Source organism: Aotus nancymaae, unplaced genomic scaffold (genome assembly GCF_030222135.1).
Source record: "Aotus nancymaae isolate 86718 unplaced genomic scaffold, 86718_ANA_hifiasm-v0.15.2.pri h1tg000039l, whole genome shotgun sequence".
In the NCBI taxonomy this organism is placed as follows: Eukaryota; Metazoa; Chordata; class Mammalia; order Primates; family Aotidae; genus Aotus; species Aotus nancymaae.
The window spans coordinates 11,225,867-11,245,733 of record NW_026988453.1 but is presented as its reverse complement, the minus strand read 5'-3'; the positions used below and the strand labels follow the sequence as shown (position 1 = coordinate 11,245,733).

The 19,867-nt window shown below is 48.0% G+C and overlaps 1 protein-coding gene across 1 annotated transcript in view; it reads left to right on the top strand.

Moving 5' to 3' along the window:
* Positions 1 to 19,867, top strand: part of PLXNA2 (plexin A2) — a 115,974-nt gene that overhangs the window by 40,019 nt on the left and 56,088 nt on the right. Inside the window, exons 2-7 of the mRNA XM_012459256.3 lie at positions 2 to 102; positions 3,947 to 4,070; positions 6,057 to 6,210; positions 6,813 to 6,909; positions 10,332 to 10,446; positions 18,223 to 18,423. Of these exons, the coding sequence (XP_012314679.2) occupies positions 2 to 102; positions 3,947 to 4,070; positions 6,057 to 6,210; positions 6,813 to 6,909; positions 10,332 to 10,446; positions 18,223 to 18,423 (792 nt within the window). The remainder of the gene's footprint in view (position 1; positions 103 to 3,946; positions 4,071 to 6,056; positions 6,211 to 6,812; positions 6,910 to 10,331; positions 10,447 to 18,222; positions 18,424 to 19,867) is intronic.

Sequence of the window (19,867 nt, the reverse complement as noted above, 5' to 3'; positions counted from 1 at the left end):
GGTCACCAGGGTCCCCGTGGAGTCGTGTGAGCAGTATACAACTTGTGGGGAGTGCCTGAGCTCGGGGGACCCTCACTGTGGCTGGTGTGCCCTGCACAACATGTAAGTTTGGGGTATACTGGAAAAGAGTTTGGCACGCAGAAGACCAGGGCTTTCCTGGAATGATGGGATGTGATAGCGTTTTGCAGAGAGAGAGAGAGGAATTGCCCTCTTCAGAGCAGCACTTCTAATCGTGGCTTCAGTGTTGAGAGCAAAGATCCCAGGGGTGGGCCTTCTTTCTAAGTGCAGGGCCTTTGCCTCTCTCATTTTACTTCCAAATTCAGCCCTTCAGCTGCTCTGAAGGGATGTGCTTATATCCTCGTGTCTTTGAAAGAACTCACAAGGGAAACGGTAGTCTTGAGGTTTCCCCAGAACCTCCTCAGTGTAGCCTGAAATAGGTGCCCCTCTGTGCCAAGAGTGTGCAGATGGTGGTGCGTCGGCATTGGGAGGCGTAGGCTCCAGCTAACTGCTGTGTGAGCCTGGACGGGTCCCCTGACAACTCCGGGCCTCTGTTTCTCCATTGCTGTTTAGGGAATATGTCTGTTTCACAGGTGAATTGTGAAGACTAAATGAAATAATAAGTGCTTTGGAAATAAGGAAGCCCAGAAGAAGCTACACAAATCAGATTAATTATCATGGACCCTGTACCCTTGGGAGGACCCTGCTGGCCTCATTATTTCATGATTCCGAGAATTCCGCATCTCACTTTCAACTGGCCTCATCAGCTGCCGTTGAATACCCACTCAATATAAATGCTAAATCACACTTAAACTTCCTAATTTGAAGGGCCCTAGGGGAAGAGAAAGGGTGAAAACCCCAAAAGGCAGGAGCTGGCTAGGAATTCTGTTGCCCAATGGAGTTGGAAACTCCATGGCTCCGTGCCAGCCAGCAAAGCATCTCCATGAAATGAGCTGGGTTTGGGGTGGAGGCGGAGGCGGAGGGCCAGAGTTCAGGGTCCTGCACAATAGCTCTTGGCTTCCAGCCTCTGCAGCAGGTGTTGGGAGGGCTCTGGAGGGAGGGAGGGAGGCTGGTGCCTCACAGATGCAAAATCTGGACTGGATTTGAGCCCGCGAATACTGGGTTCCCTGCTTGGGTTTTGGAGGCAAGAGATTCCTCAGAAAGTTTTGCAGAAATGCTTTTAGCAGACCTGGACAGTGTGTCTCCATTTAGGTCAGACAAGTGGTAAAGATGCTAATGTCGTGCCCCAGGAATGGCAAAAGGGGGTGCATTTCCGTTCCTTGCCCACCAGCCAGCAGGCAGGGTCTTTCCTCGAGAGAATTTTTCTCCAAAGAACCTGACAGCCTGCTGCCAGCTCTGTGCAAAGGGCCCTGGGCTGCCTGCCCTCTCGCTCTGCAGTGGTCATGTCCAGCGGCACCTCCTACTCCCCACGCCTCCCCCACTCTGTCCTCTCAGCTTCCGAGCCTGTGGCACTTCTCCCATGTAGAACACACCAAAATTATAGATCGGGGATTATCATTTATTCAACAGCAAGGACATCTGCTTTCCCCAACTTGAACAAGTGCCTGTAGATCTATCAGCAATGCCTGAGTCTCCCTGCCGCCGCAAACCACCCCGTCTTCCTCCTGTGCAGGTCAGCTGTGGATGCTAGAATGAGCCACGTCAGGGTGGTCCCAGGTGTCCTCTGTCCCCTCAACTCCTTAACTCTTCATAGAATCCTCCCTGCCTACCAGAGCACTCATCTCCCAGCTACTCTGCCCCAAGAGCTCATGGAGAACAAGATTCTTGCTGTTCATACCCAGAGGTTTCTCCGCATCTGGTCATTCTCCTCCTCACCAGACCCTCCTGCAGCGCTCTCCCGCCTGCCAGCAGCAGCCTGGTATCGGGCATAGGACATGGGGCAACCTGCGGCTCCCAGGTCTCCACGGAGGCCTCTTTAACGGAGGCCAAGGGCTGAGGAGCGTCTGAGGGGTTGGGGGGATTTGAAGCCTTCCTGTCTCTTCTGTATGCCTTGCTCTTGCAAGTGTGTTATTGTCTCCAAGGCTATTTATCTCTGTTAGAGCTGTTGCCATAAATAGTATGATAAAAAAGAGCCATTTCAGTGAGTCAATGAGATAAAGGCTCCAGTCAAGAGCTCACTTTAGAGCTATCTTAAGGATTCACTTAAACCTCAATAATTCTTTTCTTTGACAGCATTCATATTTAGATCCATTATGTGCCTGAAAAGGAAGGGGGGAGGATTCTGGGGGGAGGTAGGGTGCGAATCACTGCTTGATTGTGGAATCGCTAGTGTCCTGATGGTTCTTTGGTTTGGACACGCACCAGCCGTGGAGTGGGTTTCCATGTGACAAGGCAGGCAGCAACCTGACGCTCCTGAGTGCTGGTGTCACCTGCCCACCTGCCACTGTGGGCAGGGGAACCTAGAGCCTGAGATGAAGACGTTGGGAGAAACAGCCAGACATGCTTTCTGACACAGGCAGCCCTGGCTGCAGCGCCTTGTCTGTCTCTCTGACTCAAGGCATTATTTCCTGACACAAACATTTATTTAAAATATACCATGTGACAGGTAGAATATCCCAATGAATAAAACATGGCCACTGCCTTCAAATAGCCATTAATCCACCCACAAAATCATATGCACACTGTCCCACACTGCCAAGATCCTCTCCTATTTTCTTAAAAATTTCTCTGGAGGAGAATGTGAACGTGAATCATTATCAGCACCGTTAATATCAATATTATAACGGCTAACACTGTCATGGCACCTACTATTTGCCAGGTCATTTCCTAAGCACTGATTCCTTTAATTCTTACACCAACCCTGCAAAGTAGGTATTATCACCATCTTCATCCTTTTTTTTTCTTTGAGATAAGATCTCACTCTGTCACCCAGGTTAGAATGCAGTGGGGCAATCATAGCTCACTGCAGCCTTCACCTCTTGTGTTCAAGCAATCTTCCTATCTCAGCCTCTTGAGTAGCTGGGGCTGTAGGCATGTGCCACCACGTCCAGCTAATTTTTTTTTTTTTTCAGAATAGGGTCCCACTGTGTTGCCTAGGCTGGTCTTGAACTCATAGACTCTAGCAATCCTCTTCACCTAGCCTTCCAAAGTGCTGGGATTACAGGTGTGAACAACTGTGCCTGGCTGATCCTCATTTTTTTGCAGTTGAGGAAACTGAGGCAGAGAGAGATGAAGTAGCTTGTCCGAGGGGTCACAGCTAGTACGTAACAGGTCTGGGGTTGGAACCCAGGCTTTTTGGCCCCAAAGTTCATTTGCTTAGCCCATGGCTGTGCTGCTTCTCAGGTCCCACAGGCTGCCCTCACTCACTGGCCTTAGCATCCCACACTGCTTTAAAGAGTCATTCTGAGGCAGGGAAGCAGGGTCTGGAGCCAGGGAACATAAGGCCGATTTGCACTTCAGCTATGACAGAAAATATCGTCTCCATAGGCGTCCACTGGCTGGACTTGAGTTTGTAACTGTACTTCGTCCTCTTCATTTCCATAGGGCATACTCCAGGTAGAGGGTATTTAAACTCCCAAAAGTTCTGTAACGGGACCTTCGAATGCCTGTGCTCAGGCCGCTCCCACACTGGGGAGTGCACTTTCATTTTCCGTAAATCCCTTCATTCCTTCCTTGCTTTGTTTGTGCGTTTTGTCCAATTCTTTGTTCAAGACGTCAAGAACCTGAATACCCTCCACCGGTAACAATTCTTTCTGTCGAAACTGCATCTCTCCTGTTGGGGATTAATCCTCTTCCCTCTTGGTCTGTCCGTAACTTCGACAGAGACCGTCTGGGAGTCACCAAAGCCCTCTGGAGTACAGTAAAAGTCTTCTTGAGAAGACAGAACATAGGCCACAGGGCCGCAAACCCCCTTCCTGCCCAGGGCACAGTAGAGCCAAACAGATGGGTCCCAGAGGCCTGACCTCTTGTGAATCTGTGTTTATGGCAGGTGCTCCCGCAGGGACAAATGCCAACAGGCCTGGGAACCTAATCGATTTGCTGCGAGCATCAGCCAGTGTGTGAGCCTCGCAGTGCATCCCAGCAGCATCTCAGTATCTGAGCACAGCCGGTTGGTAAGTAACTCAACCAGGGGCATGGGGAGAGGGAGCACGGAGCATGCACCTGTGTGGGTGTGCTCCATTCACGCTTGCATGAGTATCTGTAAATCGATCAGACTTTAAATGCAGTAAGGACACTTTATGTTTATAGCAAACCTATGGCAATGCCTATTGTAAAGGGCATAGTCCTTCTCCAGTTCCCCCTGCAAATTCATTACCCATTGATCTGTTTTGTAAATCTAGATTTTGCATTTAGTAACAAACATCTGCAATATCATAGAATCCAATACGGAACAACACATTCTTCAGCGTCTGCTGTATTTACAGTTCTCCACTCGCTGCACTCTCACAGAAATCTGTGAGTTGTCTTTGTGTGTGTGTGTGTGTGTGTGTGTGAATGTGAGTGTGTGTGTGTGTGTGTGAGAGAGAGAGAGAGAGGAAAGAATAAGAGCAAGAGAGAGAGACTGCCTCAGTTCGAAGTCAGTCAGTGTATGCTTAAAGAGAATATTAAAGAGAATAAAATAGCCCTTAACTATCTGTCAAGGTACAACCCAAAATATTTCATGTCCTCAGGCCCTGCATTATTATTTCATTCTGAAGGTTTTATGAGCATTCACGAATGTTAATTAGTTAATGAACCTTCCAAGATTTCAGTTCATTCATGCCCACCAGGAGCTTTTGGCTCCGAGGGCGCTGAGAAATCAAACAGGGGAGTTTGTACCTAAGTCTCTTGGCCCCATGGAAACGAAACTGGGGCAGGGATTCAGCAGCAAACAAGCGTATGGAAAGGCTAGGTGATGCCCACTGGGACTGAGAAACCCACTGCAAATAAACAGCACTGCATATTGATAGGAAGACAGAGGGAAACCTACAGGCTGGGCGCGGCGGCTCACGCCTATAATGCCAGCACTGTGGGAGGCTGAGGTGGGAGGGATGCTTGAGCACAGGAGCTCGAGACTAGCCTGGGCAACATAGTGAGACCCTGTCTACTAAAAGTTAAAAAATAAAACAAAGGGAAACCCCCACCTACACCATCACGGTCCTCAACTTGGAGGCCACCGGGATGTCATTATCATGAACTCTATGGGCACTCCTCATGGGCAAAGGAAGCCAGCTGCGTTTCTTACCTATTCAGATACCACTTAGGTGCTGTATTGTGGTAATTGACTACAAACGCGTTTAAAATTGCAATGGATTTAGAGCAGCATTTGGCCATTAAATATTTTCTCAATCAGTGGATTCCCCTGAAAGTCTGACATTTTTACTATTAAAAAGAGGGTCTTCAAACTCAAAAAAGCTGAAAACCGCTGGCCTAGATGATTGGAACCCATAGGTAATAGCAGACATCAAGCAGTTGGTGGCCACTTCTCTGATCCCCTGAGCTCCTTATAAACCACTGGTCCTTTCCAGCGGAGTTTCTAGAGAACAGAGAGCCCAGATGGAACAGAGAAGCAGAAACTCTAGGGAACCCACAACGTGATAAGCAGCCCCTTAATGAGTGACAGCCAGGGTGAGGAGCTAGCTATCTTCCACCAACCTAGTGAGCTCCTGGTAAACCTCCAGGTCGGTGATATTTACTCCCGTGAACCACAGCTAAGACCTTGTTTGTGAGGGGCTCAGCTCGTGACTCGCTTTCAAGGTTGCATGATGCCTTGCAATTAATTTTCATGTCAAAATGAACAGGGGTTAGAGGAATTTTGATACCTTTCCCTCTAGCACCCCACCCCTTAGTGCTTTCTGATGCTGGAAAGATGGAAAAATTAATTAATAATAATATTAATAAAGACCATTGACCCTGCACACATTGAATAATTAATGACTGTAACTGTTCAGTGTCAAAGCTGGAAGACCACCTAGACCAACATCCTTCTTTCATAGATGAGGTCAGGGGAGATCAGTGAGCAAGTTGGTCCCAGCAGGGCTGGGCCTGGAGCTCAGTTCTCCTGAGGTCTTTCTTTGGCATCATCTCTTTGCCCCTGAGCCTCTCTGTTCCTCTCACAGCTCAGCCTCGTAGTGAGTGATGCTCCTGATCTATCTGCGGGTATCGCCTGTGCCTTTGGGAACCTGACAGAGGTGGAGGGGCAGGTGTCTGGGAGCCAGGTTATCTGCATCTCGCCTGGGCCCAAGGATGTCCCTGTCATCCCGCTGGATCAAGGTAAGAAATATCTGCCATGAGAGCTGCAAATGAGGGGCTTCTCTATACTGAGAGAGCTGGGGGTGTGGTCACAAGAACCGGGTACCGAGTCTTCTTATACCAGATATTGGCTTAGACAACGTGTTTGAGTTTGAAAGCAAACTGTCATGCCCCACAGTGAATTTCAGGAAGGAAAACCCTTGCTCCCCTTTGAGTTAAGGCTGCACGGAACACACCGTCTTTCCAGATGGGCCGACCCTCCTAGGAATGCAGTGGCTTCCATCAGTAGTTTTTTAGCAGGTCTCTCCTCAGAACCTGGGGCTCAAACTTAGTATTTCTGAAATATTTTCAGTAACGGAACATGGCTGACCACGGCAATGGGCTCCGTGGAATCTGCTTTGTCCCCCCTGCAGGCAGAGGAAGTCTGGGTCTGAGGGGTGGGCTGCTATTCAGTCAAAGAGACTCCCCTGGGAGGAGAAGAGACGATTCAGGCAGGTTCCACATAGTATCTGCGTCCCCAGAGAGCCCTGGGGTGGCTTCATGACTTCCATTTTATTCTTGTGGCTGTCCACTGGATGCTCACATTGTTACCCAACTCCATCCCTTTTTGTTTGTTTTTCCAGACTGGTTCGGACTGGAGCTACAGCTGAGGTCCAAGGAGACGGGGAAGATATTCGTCAGCACTGAGTTCAAGTTTTACAACTGCAGTGCCCACCAACTGTAAGTGCTTATTAGAGAGGGTTTTACTCTGGGTCTGGATGTGGGTGTGGGGTTTCTGTCCCGCGATGCTGAGCTCCTTTAGGACAGGAACCATGTTGTAGTCACCTCACAGTTTCTCCATGGGGTCTGACACTTTGTTTGGACAGAGTGCATGGTACATAAATATTACCGTATTAAACCAAATGGTATTTCCCCCCACAGTCTCTGGATCCTTGGACCCCACCCCAACATAACCTACCCCCAACTCTCAGGCCAAGACAGTAAAAAGAGAGTTGTAGCACAGGAACCATACAAAAAGTTCTTCATTTTACATCACTTCATGGTGACTTTAAAGGTAGAGATTGACAGTGAGGGGAATATGGACATGTCACCCACAACCAGATGAAGAGGAACTACGAGCTAGGGAGTCAGCTATGCACACAGTCACCCACAGAGGAGGAGCAGGGAAGGGGGAAAATAGCCTCTCTCAGCCCATGATACAAAGACCTGGACTGGGGAGGTAGAGCAGAGGCCTTAACGCCACCATATTTTAAATCCATCCTTCAATATTTTCAAGAGGAAGGGAAACCAGACAGGCTGAATCACAGCCTTCGGTGGGGGTAAGTTTAGCTCTCCTGACCTCACCAGCCATCTCCAGCAGCTGGGTGCCTGCCAATGGGCAGCCACAAGCTATGAGACCCCACAACTTTGTGAGAAGCTGGGACATTTCACAAGGAATAAGCAGGGTCAGAAATGGAGGGAGTGACACCCCTACATAGTTTCTGCTGATCCTCTCTCATAGACAACTGACACCTTTCCCACAGGAGCTGGGAACTCATGCACCATTTGGTTTAGAAAGAAGGAAACACAGTTCCCTGTAATAGAGCCACATAAGGGTCATAGGACCAAAACCCCTGGACATTCAGCAAGGGAAAATGTCGATCAACAGCTCATAGCAGAGAAAGCAGTGATTGGGAATGTTTATGGACTCATCCTTCCCATTGCCCAGGGCAGGAACCACTTGGCATCCACATGGCAGGCAGGACTTCAGGGGCATCCAGTCTGTAGGGTCCAAGCTATGGGCATGATGGGCTCAGCAATCAAGGTGGGGAGAGGGTCCGTTTGCAGCTAAACCCTAAAGGAATCTTTAGACATTAGAAGAGGCAAATAAGCTAGTCCTCCTTATTCTCCATTTTTCTGAACTTGATTTTCATAATTAAAATAACCTTCTGGAGTTCTTGGGTCTCTACAGTAGTCAAGGAAGGAACCCTACTGGGACAAATAAATAGATGTACTGAGAAAGACAGAACAAGTGATAAAAATGGCCTGGCGGGAACCAGGGAGGGCAGAAAGGGACTGAAGCTGAAATAGACAAAGTTGCCCACTGACCACTGCATTTGAATCCCAGCAAACCCTGCTTTGGGAATGGCAAGCGTCTTGGTGACAGAATCTCTTACCTCCTTCTCAAACTCCAGCATGGTGGTGATGGAATCCATTATTTGTGAGAACACTCTTATCTCCATGGCAACCCAGTATGATGTCACCACTTTCAAAGAGTATTGCTATGTCAACACCAGCAAGTTTTAACAGAAAAAAGCAGGTCTCCTTGAGAGCCAAGATTCCATTTTAATGCCAAACATGGTGTCTCTTGTCCTTCTCTACTCCGGGAATTCATAGTTAAAAGTCATGGAATCAAGTTTAGTCCCCTCCGTTTAATATAAAAAGTAAACTGAGGCCCACAGAAGATTAGTGCTACAGTGAAGGTCACAAAAATAGCCAGCGGAAGAGCTACATCTAGCAAGAGCCCCAGTAACCATCCTCCGTAGGCCCTTGGTCCATTTTCATTATTTACTTGCTGAACTGCAAGATGTTACCGAGAACCAGTCTGTCTGAGAGTGTATGAGACAGCATTGGCCTAAGCTCAGAAAGGAAAAAAGTCTGGGCAATGGAGAATGGGATAAAACTGCTCTGCATGGGAAGATGAAGTGTAAATGAGCTAACCTACCTAACATACTATGACCTGTGAGCCAGTGACCCCTGGATCAAGCCCCAACCACCCAAATGTAACAGAGCCCCACCAGGTGGCGCCAGACTGCAGACCTGGTCCTGTCCATTCCGATTGGCCTAGTTGTGAAAGACTGGAGTAGGGGGGCTGCAAGGAGGAGCAAGACGAATCCCACCTACAAAACCCATTTCCATTATAGTGACCTGATCACACGCAGAGAACCAAAAGAGTATACACAGTCTCCAGGTGAAACTGGAAGGAAAGAGGTGCTCACCCTGGCAAGAAAAGCACATACCACGCACATACCCTATTATTCCGTCCCTGGGGGAGTGGGGCAAAGTTACCACTTAATACTGTTAGCTCCCCCAAGCCCAACAACACAGATGATGTGAACCAGTCGTTAACACTCAAATGTTATTTAGGAGGTTGAAATAACAGGTAATTTAAGCGCTTGACAATAATACTCACATTTAGCTTGGCACTTTTCAAAACCATTTTCTATGCATTATCTCATCTGACACCACACAGCCCTGTGGCATAGACAGGAATGTTTTATTACAGGCAGATGAAGATACTCCAATTCAGAGGGTGAAGTGACTTACTCAGTGTGACCCCAGTGGCCACGGCAGAGGCAAGACTAGAATCAGATCTGCCCAGTTCCTGTCCTGGTGCTCTGTCAGCTCCCCTGTCTTTATAAGCAGTGATATATTGGGAAATGTTTTCTTGGTTTTTTTTTTTTTTTTTTTGAGACAGAGTTTAGCTTGTTACCCAGGCTGGAGTGCAATGGCGCAATCTCAGCTCCCTGCAACCTCCACCTCCTGGGTTCAAGCAATTCTCCTGCCTCAGCCTCCTGAGTAGCTGGGACTACAGGCATACACCACCATGCCTAGCTAATTTTTGTATTTTTAGTAGAGACAGAGTTTCACCATGTTGACCAGGATGGTCTCGATCTCTTGATCTCATGATCCACTGGCCTCGGCCTCCCAAAGTGCTGGGATTATAGGCGTGAACCACCGTGCCTGGCCCTGAGAATGTTTAGCTACCAGCATCAGAAGAAAACCTAGTTGGCGGCAGTGCCAAATTCTGTGGCGCAACTATTTCCATCATGGTCAATTTCAAATGACCATCATGATGTCTAGCAGCTTGCAAAATTCCTGAAAATGTGAATAATCAGTTCTCATGAGCTTATTTATACAAGCACACCACTGTTTTGTAAGTTACACTATTATTTGGTCTCATTTTCTTTCCAATTTTCTGTTCCCATGAATATCATGGATGGAGAATCCACAATTCTTGGTGCTAGAGGATGGCCCACCAGTCTTCCCTCCTGAGAATCAGACTAGGATTTAAACACAGGTTAACAGACTTTAATCACGACACATGCCACCTTCCCTCTTTGTTCCCTTCTCTCTGCCTCTCACCGTCTCTGTCCTTGCAGGTGCCTGTCCTGTGTCAACAGCGCCTTCCGCTGCCATTGGTGCAAGTACCGCAACCTTTGCACGCACGACCCCACCACCTGCTCCTTCCAGGAGGGCCGGATCAATGTTTCAGAGGTAAGAGGGGCTCACCCTAACATAGCAGTGTTCCCAGTGAGTCTGAGTGGCCCTTCCTTCTTTAGATGGTCAGTCAAACGGCTTGGCTATTTTCTTGCCCTGGCCCATCTTGGCCATCTTGCCAGGAATTCTGCATGCTAGAACGCCCTGTTATTATAAGGCTCAAAAAGTAACAGCCAATGACCCCAGAGGCAGAGGCAATATCTGCTAGACTCCTAAGACTCTATGCATTCAAAAGCTCGAAGGTAACTGGGGGTTTAGACTGAAAGCTTAGAGGAAACATATTCAACCAAACACACTCCCTGGTCTAGAAGAGTGTAGTGAATGGCGTTTATTCTTTGAGTCCAGCCCTTTGCTTGGCTGCAGACATAGTCTAGTTCAATAGAACATTCACGCTCAACCATTCTTTCATGCCAACTTCTCTTCCAACTCTCAAATTCAATGATTCTTTGACTCTGATGTATGACTGGGTGGGTGGCCTTGTAGAAAGAGAGAAAAACTCAGCTAGTGAAAAGAACCAGGCACTGCTAAAAGTCCTATCTTATTATACAGCCGAAGCTCCATTCCTAAAGCCTGACTCACCTTTGTTATCAACACAGTGACATATCCAATTGCTTATCTTTCTAATGGATATACCATTCAATGATTATTCACTGATGTTGACTTTCTTACGTATTCATAGCATGTCTCAGGACAGTGAAGCCTGGTTACCCAGTCTCCCTTTCTTGTATCGAATGCTTTTCATTCCCCAGGATGGCCAATTGGGTTTGAACAACTATAGAGACCTCACATAGTCGCACAAATGCACGTGTGCATATACGCATATTTCTCTCTTACTCTATTTTTTAGAAAATCCAAAAATGGCAATAAGTGACAATGTAGCATTTTTATATACCACGATAGCCTTTCTATACACATCTTCCTCTTGCACTAAACAGCAAGCTCCTCGAAGGCAAGGACTATCTCTTATCTTTAAATCTTCAATGTCTTATTTAGAAACATTTGTAGAATGCATGCACACACAAAAGAATGGATGAACCAATGACCTCTCTATTTAAATCCCATTGATGGCAATTGTGTCGACTCATCTAAGATTTTGAGAAATGGAGTCTCCTGTGTTCTGATCTCCATGGCAGTGCTGGTTACTTCCATGGCTAAACGTAAGAAAATAGACTCCGAAAGGTTTCCCCAAACACACACACCCTTGAACTCTTCTTGGTTTATGAAACAACGGGTGTTACGTTCAGTCAGAAAAATGGAATTTGCCTGTCTTGAAAGGGAGAAACATAGGCGCCGCAGGTGGCATTTCAAACGGACCCATCCACGGGTGCCTCCGCATGACGAAACCAGGCATCGAGTGCCCTGAGAACCTTTCAGAAAAGCGTCTTCCTCCAGCCAGTTGGTATGCTTTGATGGAGCTGGCCTGAAAGCCCTATGCCAGCCTTCCTGGACACTGGAGATTAATTCCAGCCCTGGAATTCTGCAGGGGTATGAAACTGCTCTGGGGCTAGTCCTCTCACTCAGAGAAAAGGGCAGAGCTGCAGGCAGGGGTGGGAGTGGGCACCACAGCTTGGGAACCAATGGAAGAATGGCTTAGAGGGCGGATCTTGCCAAGAACAGCAGAGCCGTGGGAGACCTGGGCTGGGGTGAAGGCTGGGCAGTGAGAGAGTATGAGACACAGTCTCAGAAACTAACCTTGACACGGGCCACTTTGAAAATTCCTTAAAATGGATTGAGGTGGCCCCGGAGAGACTGAGTGAAGTACAGATCTAGACAAGAAAGAGCAGCTGCTCCACTTTCTCCTGAGGCTACCTGCCTCAGGCCGAGAGAAACCCAAAGCCAAGCCTGAAAGCGACCTGTAGCTGGAGCAAGGGTACCAAGCATCACTCAAAGCAGGATAAATAAACTCTGCCGGGGTGTGTGTGGAGGCCAGAGAGCTGAGCCCCTGCAGCTAATTGGAAGCAGGCCCGGCCTTCCTCACACCTTTCAGAAGTCACTGAAATACAGCTCCCTCTCAGCCACGGATGAGAGATTCAACATTCCAGAGCTGGGCCGAGAGAAACTGTTGCCTCCCTGCAACTCGGCATTAAATTAATACGTAGGAATGGTGGACGGCTGCTCTCTTATGATCGTGTGCTTTGGCCCCTGGCATGGCCCCAGGGATTGGCTGTCTGGAGGGGAGCCATGAGGGAAGCCCAGACTCCACCCGGCTCCCAACTTTGCTCGGGAAACAGGATGCAGATTCCCAGCGAGGTTGCTAGGGCCACTTCCGGGGCTTCCTAAAATACTGCTTTAGCTCTTAACTGCAGCCGGCCACATGTTCCTTTTCAGCAAACAGCAGCCAGGCCCCACTGCTTTCTGTCCAAAGTCCTGCTATAGGAGAACCCCACCCCTGAAAATTTGTGAAACAGCAAAGATGCACGTGCCCAACTTGGGTAAGGTTTCCTTTACTCTCTCAGGAGTCCCAGCTGATATTTTCATGCAGTTTGGGGAACTGGAATCACCTGGATTTCCAGCTAACTGGAAATCTCTTAGCTGTCTCTTTAGGGGTTCCTAGAATATCTCTTTTAGAATTCCAGTAAGCCTCCCTTCCCAATTTTGAATCAAAATTTTATGTCTGTCTGCTTCCTAGAAACAATATATAACTGATTAGCTCCATTGATTAATATAGCAACATTAATGTATCACACATTTATAATTTCTTCACATGTGCCAGGAGTTCTCAAAGTGTGCCTGCCAGGGACCAGCAGTGTCAGCATCACCTGGGAACTCATAGAAATTCAAATTCTTGGGCCCCATCCCAGATGAGGCTAAGGAATGAGAACCACTGACATTTGGCATTTCCACGGATTCTCACACCAGCCCTGCAGTTTCATAGAATTTATATTTGACATCTGTAGTAACCAGAACGCTAAAAATTTAGGAGTTTTGCCCAAGACTACAGAGGACTCAGACATCCGACAAAGCTGAGCACAGAAAATCAGGGAGCTCGCTTGTTTCCATGGCCGCAGCCACACTTCCGGCCTGACTTCAGCCTGGTCCTCTGCTGTTAGTGATGAGGGTTCAGGGTATGGATGGGCCAGTACAAATCCATCTCCACAGATGGAGAAACTGCCCATAGAAGATGGGTCAGTGGTGCCATTTCCAGATAAAAAGACAGCCAGCATATGAGATAAATCTGCCCACATCTTTCCAAAAGGCTGATGGACCAATTCCATGCTTAGGCTTGACAATGAACAGCTGTGCCAGAGCGAATGCTATTCAAAAATAAAAATATTAGGAGTTAACGTTTATTGAGTGCTTATTATCTATGCAGTATATGTGTGTGTGTGTGTGTGTGTGTGTGTATATATAATTTAATCTTAAGTACTCTATGAAGTAGGTTCTATTATGAATGAATAGACTGAGGCTTAAACAAGTTAAACAGTTTTCCTATGATCATCAAATAAATGCAGAAATTAGGATTCAGAGACAATTTTCCAAGCTGGCCTTGAATAAGTTGAAATCCACTGATCCTGCGTTCACACACACACACACACACACACACACACACACACACAAGAAATAGGCATTAATATTTACAATTGTCAATCCAGCATATTACCATTTACAACATACTTTGATATTCCTCTTTCATGCGATCTAGGTTTGTCAGATATTATTGGCACCATTTTATAGATGAGGAAACTGACTTTCAATTGAACTATCTGTCAGGCTCTCTTAAGGTAATGGGTCAGACCTTTCCAGCTCTCAGAGCACAGCAGATCTCCAACGGGGCCCCCCACATCTCTGCCTCCCTGGGCCAGATCAGGCTGTGACATGGTGTTAGCAAGCGGGTATGCATGGGAGGATGTATGGCTTTCAGCTTTTAAAACTCATCTCCCTCTACGACTAAACCAGGCCTAGTGAGATGGAGATACATAAATATCTTCTTTATGCCCTGTCCCAGGGGAAAGATAGAACCAAATAAATCCGATTAGCTTCCCAGGATGCTGGCTGCTCTCTCTCTTTGAAGTCCAGTGGGTGAAGATAATGCCATTTCCACATGGGAGAAGTCGCTTCAGAGGGCTAAAGGGTCCCCAGCACAGAAAGCTGGCAGAGCACGGCTGAACAGGTGGCCAATGTGAGCCCAAGACTGAAAGGGCTCCTACATAAGGGTCCCTGCCCTCCCTGCAGCTGTGTTTCCTCTTCCTCAGCCTACCCCCACCCCTGGGATAGTCCCACAAGTTTAGGTCTTGGTTTAAACTAAGATTGCTGCTAGGGAGGTGATCCTGGCTCCAGCTGGCCTGGAGACAGAGGAGAAAGAAGACGACCCGAAAGATCGCTCAGAAGACTGTGGATCTGCGGTAGCAGTCAGTGTTTCAGGAACGTGAACAACAGTCTTAACGTTCTGCAGGAAAAGCATCTTAGGATGATTTGCTTTCTTGTTCACAGGACAGGTACTGCATGTGTATGTACACATGTGTGTGCCTGTGTGTGTGTGTGTGTGTGTGTGTGTGTATCCACAGAAGCAAACAGGTTGGAAGGGGTCTCGTTGCCTCTGATTAAACCCTTCACCGTTCCAAGCCCCAGAGATATTGAAGTTCCAACAAATTGGCAATTTTATATGGGGTGCCAGTCTCCTCCACCCCCTCTCAGCCCTTACCCCTGCGATTTTCCACCCAAGATTCACAGATCCTTCATGAATATACTCAACAGAATCATCTCACAACCCGAAGGGTCTGCATCTTCCCGTGTTTCCCGAGATGAAGAAAGCATACCTGGGCACCGACCACTTCTCTCCTTTGTCTCAGAGAATAGAAGGAAAAATCTTATTCTGTCTGACCTGAGAGCAATTGCCAAATAAAAAAACGAAGCATAAAGCAATCTTTCTCTACCAGGGCAATCTTGGGGCCTAGTTCAGCATTTGGGAAGACCCTAATTGTTATTCTTAAATTTCTAAAAAGTCTGAACCAGCAGACCATGGGAAATTTTCTAAAATTCCAGAATCTGCCCCCAGCCAAAAAAGAAAACCCTCATATATAAGAGTACTCACAAAGTCTACTCATGATTCTCCAACCTCTGGGCTGGGCTGGACTTAGCCCAGCTGAAAAGATGAAAGTGTGTGTGTGTGTTACATATAGGTTACATGTGTGTTATATATAGGTATTACACATAACATCTCTATAAAAATATACTTTTCTTGGTTCAAGTTAAAAGTATTCAACAATCTTTTTTACTAACTCCAGACATCGTGCTTCCAAAAGCACATCTTTAAAATCTTGCTACTGAAATTTGAATTTGTTGTCTAAGCTCGTTATAGATGAAAAACAACTGTTCGTCATTTACAATACATCAGCTGGTTCAGAGTCGGAAAATCTCCTCTCTCTTTCTCTCTGTCTGTCTCTGTCTCTCTGTCTATCTGTCTGTCTGTCTCTCTCTCTCTCTCACTCACACACACACACACACACACACACACGGTTAGAGAGAGAGAGAGAGAGAGAGAGAGAGAGAGAGATCGTTCTACCTCAGCCTTATTTCTAACTTAAATTCTAACATTAGATTCGATGGAAATTTTTTAGCTGCTAACAGGAAGTGTTATCTCCTTTTCCATGAGATGCCTGGGCTTCCCTAAAGTGGTGCTCATCTTTTTTTTTTGGCTATAAATATATGAAAGAGTCTGTCAAGAGTGCCTGCAGGGAATGAAAGTAAAAGTGCAGTAAAGAGCAAGCGTATGAGTTGGCAGCTTGAGTGGCTGGTTCCTAAACAGGGACCCATCTGTTCTGGGGTTTCCTTATGAGTTTCGTGGGGGCCCTGCCTGCCTGGAGTCCTCACATGCAGGTGGCCAGCCTACAAGGGATGACACCAGTGAGCCTGCAGGTGCATCCAGATCCTCCTAGGTAGGTTTCTGTGCAGAATTTCCTCTAGATCCAGCGCTCCATAAATTGTCAGAATTCCTTAGTAAATGTGGACATGCCACTTTAGAAGTCACATGGCTCCAAAACCCATGACCATTTCCAACTCCAACTTTTGAGAATCAAATGCCTTCTTAAGTCTCTTCGAGTCCAGAAGGCAGGCCTTATCTCATCTCTAAAGAATCTACAAAGTTGGAGCTAAAAAAAAAAAAAGATCTTTTTCATGGGTTGCTTTATTTTATTTTCTGTTTATCCTCCCACATGCAATGACCAAGTGTCCCTTACATGTCAAGCACTGGCAGAGAGACTGGGGAGATGGAGGTGAGGAAGATGCAGAAGAAGCTCACAGCCCAGTGAGGAAAGCAAATCAAAACACTGTCATTCTGTGGGTCAAAAGCAATCACGGGTGAATATTCATAACCCATCCTGAAGCCAGTGCAGGGACACAGTCAGGGACAGCCTTGCAGAGAAGAAACCTGGCTGAGTTTGAAGGCTGATTAAGAGATAATCAATTATTCATTCTCAGAGAAGGTGATTATTTAAAAAGCCAGAAAAGTAAAAGAAGAGATAATCAGCTAAAGAGGAGCTGAAGCAGGAGGCAGGAGGCAGGAGTGAGTGTTCCTGATAGACAGAAAAGCATGTTCAAAGGGCCAGAGGCAGATCCTGTAAGGGAGACGCCATCTCAGAATTAACCATACATTCAGTATGGCTGGACTATTATGTGCAAGAACCACAGAGGTTAGAGGGAGGTAGGCAGGGGCCAGATGCCAACGGGCTTGCAAATGGGGTTCAGAGAAAAGAGGCAACAGCCGAGCCACACCATGACAAGAGTTGGCCACAGGAGACTCCCTGTCTGAGGCTGTGCCGGCATTGCACAAGGCTTCTTAACAAGGATTGCATTTGCCATCAGGAGGACAACACTTCTGTCATTGAACACATCCTGCACCTTGCAGGAAGTTCAGCAATCCTGGCCCCTGGCATCAATGCCAGTAACACCCTCTGCAACCCTAGGCATTCCCAGGAGTTCCTCCCAAGAACCACTGCCCAGGAGAAGGGGACAGAGAAAGGGGAGCCTCTTGTGAGAATTTCCCTGGTGATTCCCTGTGGAGGTGGTTCCCACATCATCACTGCCAGGGGCTACTGGCTCATCTTCCCTAGAGAGAAGGAGAAAGAGGAGATTGGCACAGTGGGGTGGCCCTTTGATCTCTGGTGGAGAATCACCATCTAGTCATGGAGCTCCAGAAAATCAATCTCTCTCTCTCATGGTCCCTCCCAAAGCCTCTCCCTACCAAGACTTTCTGGTTTGGTTTTGTTTTCCAAAGCAACATGGCATTCACACAGGGCCTGGTAATGAAATGAGATTAAAAAAAAAAAAAAAAAAAAAACAGAGCAAGTGTTTAGAGTATTGCTGGGAGGGCTTGACCCACCTCCTGGAAAGCCCAGCGCAGTCGGAGCTGGGAAGCTGAAGCTGCTGATAACGGATGCCCCCAGGCATCGACAATGCAAGGGGCCGAGTATCTGGAGCTGGAAAATGAGATGAGACCCAGAGGTAGGGGTGCCAGGTTGGGGACAGGGACATGTGGAGGCTCTTTTATCCAGTGTCTCGGGAGATAAAATCCACAGCCTGCCACACTGTGCTTGAAAATTAATTCCTGAATTGTCACACACACAGCAGATACGGACAACTTGTGGGAGGTGGGTGACAATATCAAAGCCCCGGAGCTAAGAGTGATTCCGTTTTCCCTGCCCACTCCACAGGCCTTACATGAAGTAATGTCCTGCTCTTGGGCAGCCCACCTAATGCAAGATGGGCCTGCGTGGCTCAGGGGGGTAGGACAGCATGAACAGGGGACAGATGGAGCCTCTTCACTTGTTCCCCCAGGACTGTCCCCAGCTGGTGCCCACGGAGGAGATCCTGATTCCAGTCGGGGAGGTAAAGCCGATTACCCTTAAGGCGCGAAACCTGCCCCAGCCACAGTCCGGCCAGCGAGGCTATGAGTGCGTTCTCAACATACAAGGGGCCATCCACCGGGTCCCCGCCCTGCGCTTCAACAGCTCCAGCGTTCAGTGCCAGAACAGCTCGGTAAGAGAACTCAGGCTGCCTATAATCCCAGCACTTTGGGAGGCCGAGGCAGGCGGATCACAAGGTCAGGAGATCGAGACCATCCTGGCCAACATGGTGAAACCCTGTCTCTACTGAAATACAAAATATTAGCCAGGCACGGTGGCGGGTGCCTGTAGTCCCAGCTACTCTGGAGGCTGAGGCAAGGGAATCACTTGAACTCAGGAGGCGGGGGTTGCAGTGAGCCGAGATCGTGCCAGTGCACTCCAGCCTGGTGACAGAGCAAGATTCCATCTCAGAAAAACAAGAGAGAACTCAGGCTAGGCCCTGCCTGGAGCAGCGCTTCCTCTTATACTCGTGCTAGGGCCTCAGTGTGGCCAGCCCTGGTTTCCGGAGCCTTCTAGGTTCACAGGCTGAGCCCACATCCCCAGGGATGCAGGAGCCAGCCAGCACCCCAGCAGCTCAGCCAGAGCAGAGCAGGTGACTGGTGCCAGAAAAGACAGAGTTCCATAAGGACCCTCATGGCTTACACTGAGATCTCTGTGCCCTTTCTGAAGTTGATTTTTTTAATTTTACATTTTTTATTTTTTATTTTTGTGGGTATGCAGTAGGTGTATACATTTATGGGCTACATGAGATGTTTTGATACAGGCGTGCAATGTGAAATAATCACATCATGGACCTTTCTGAAGTTGAAAGAGCCCCCTTTGTCTTCGGTGAAACTTGAGCCAAAGGGAGTCAGCTCCACCCCGCACCCTGTTCCCATCCCTGTCCCCCTTTCAGGGAGTGAATACCAGGAGGGTGCTCTGCAGACGAAAGCTGGAGAAGAGAGGAGCAGGAAGTGAGATGGGAGGAGGGGAGGCGGGAGGGGAGGGGAAGGAGGAAGCCATGGATTTCAAGAGAAGCAAGGGTTAAACCAATCCTGAATGGCAGACAGAGAGCATGAGGTGTTTAATTATAATACTAACCCCAAGAAGATCTTTTTATCTGCCAGCTCCCTGTCTCTGACTGTGGGGGGTCAGCTGGAGATGCAGGAGGGGAGGAAGTGACAAAGGTGTTGAGGGAAGCTAATTCGCCTGGGAGAGATAAAGGGAATCTGGGCCTCTTATCAGGGAGCTGTCAGATTCCCAGGTCACAGGCGCTTGATAGAATTTGTAATCGGTGGAAGGCCGCCAAGCACCAGGGGAAGGCAGGATGAGAAAGAAACGCAACACGACAAAGGCAGGCAGGGGCAGGGGAGGGCGGGGGCAAGAGGCTGACCGCGACACGCCCTCCACAGCTGAAGAGTGGGGGGTCGGGGAGATGCCCCAAGGCTTCCCTCACAGGGTGCCAGGGCTGGCCACCCAGGGGTGTTATTTCTGAAGTTTGTGAAGGGACTAAATGTCTTCTGTGGAATCAGCCCAAGAGAGAAAGTTCTAGACTCCTGGCCAGAGCTGGAGGACTTGAACGGTAGAGCTGATGAGAT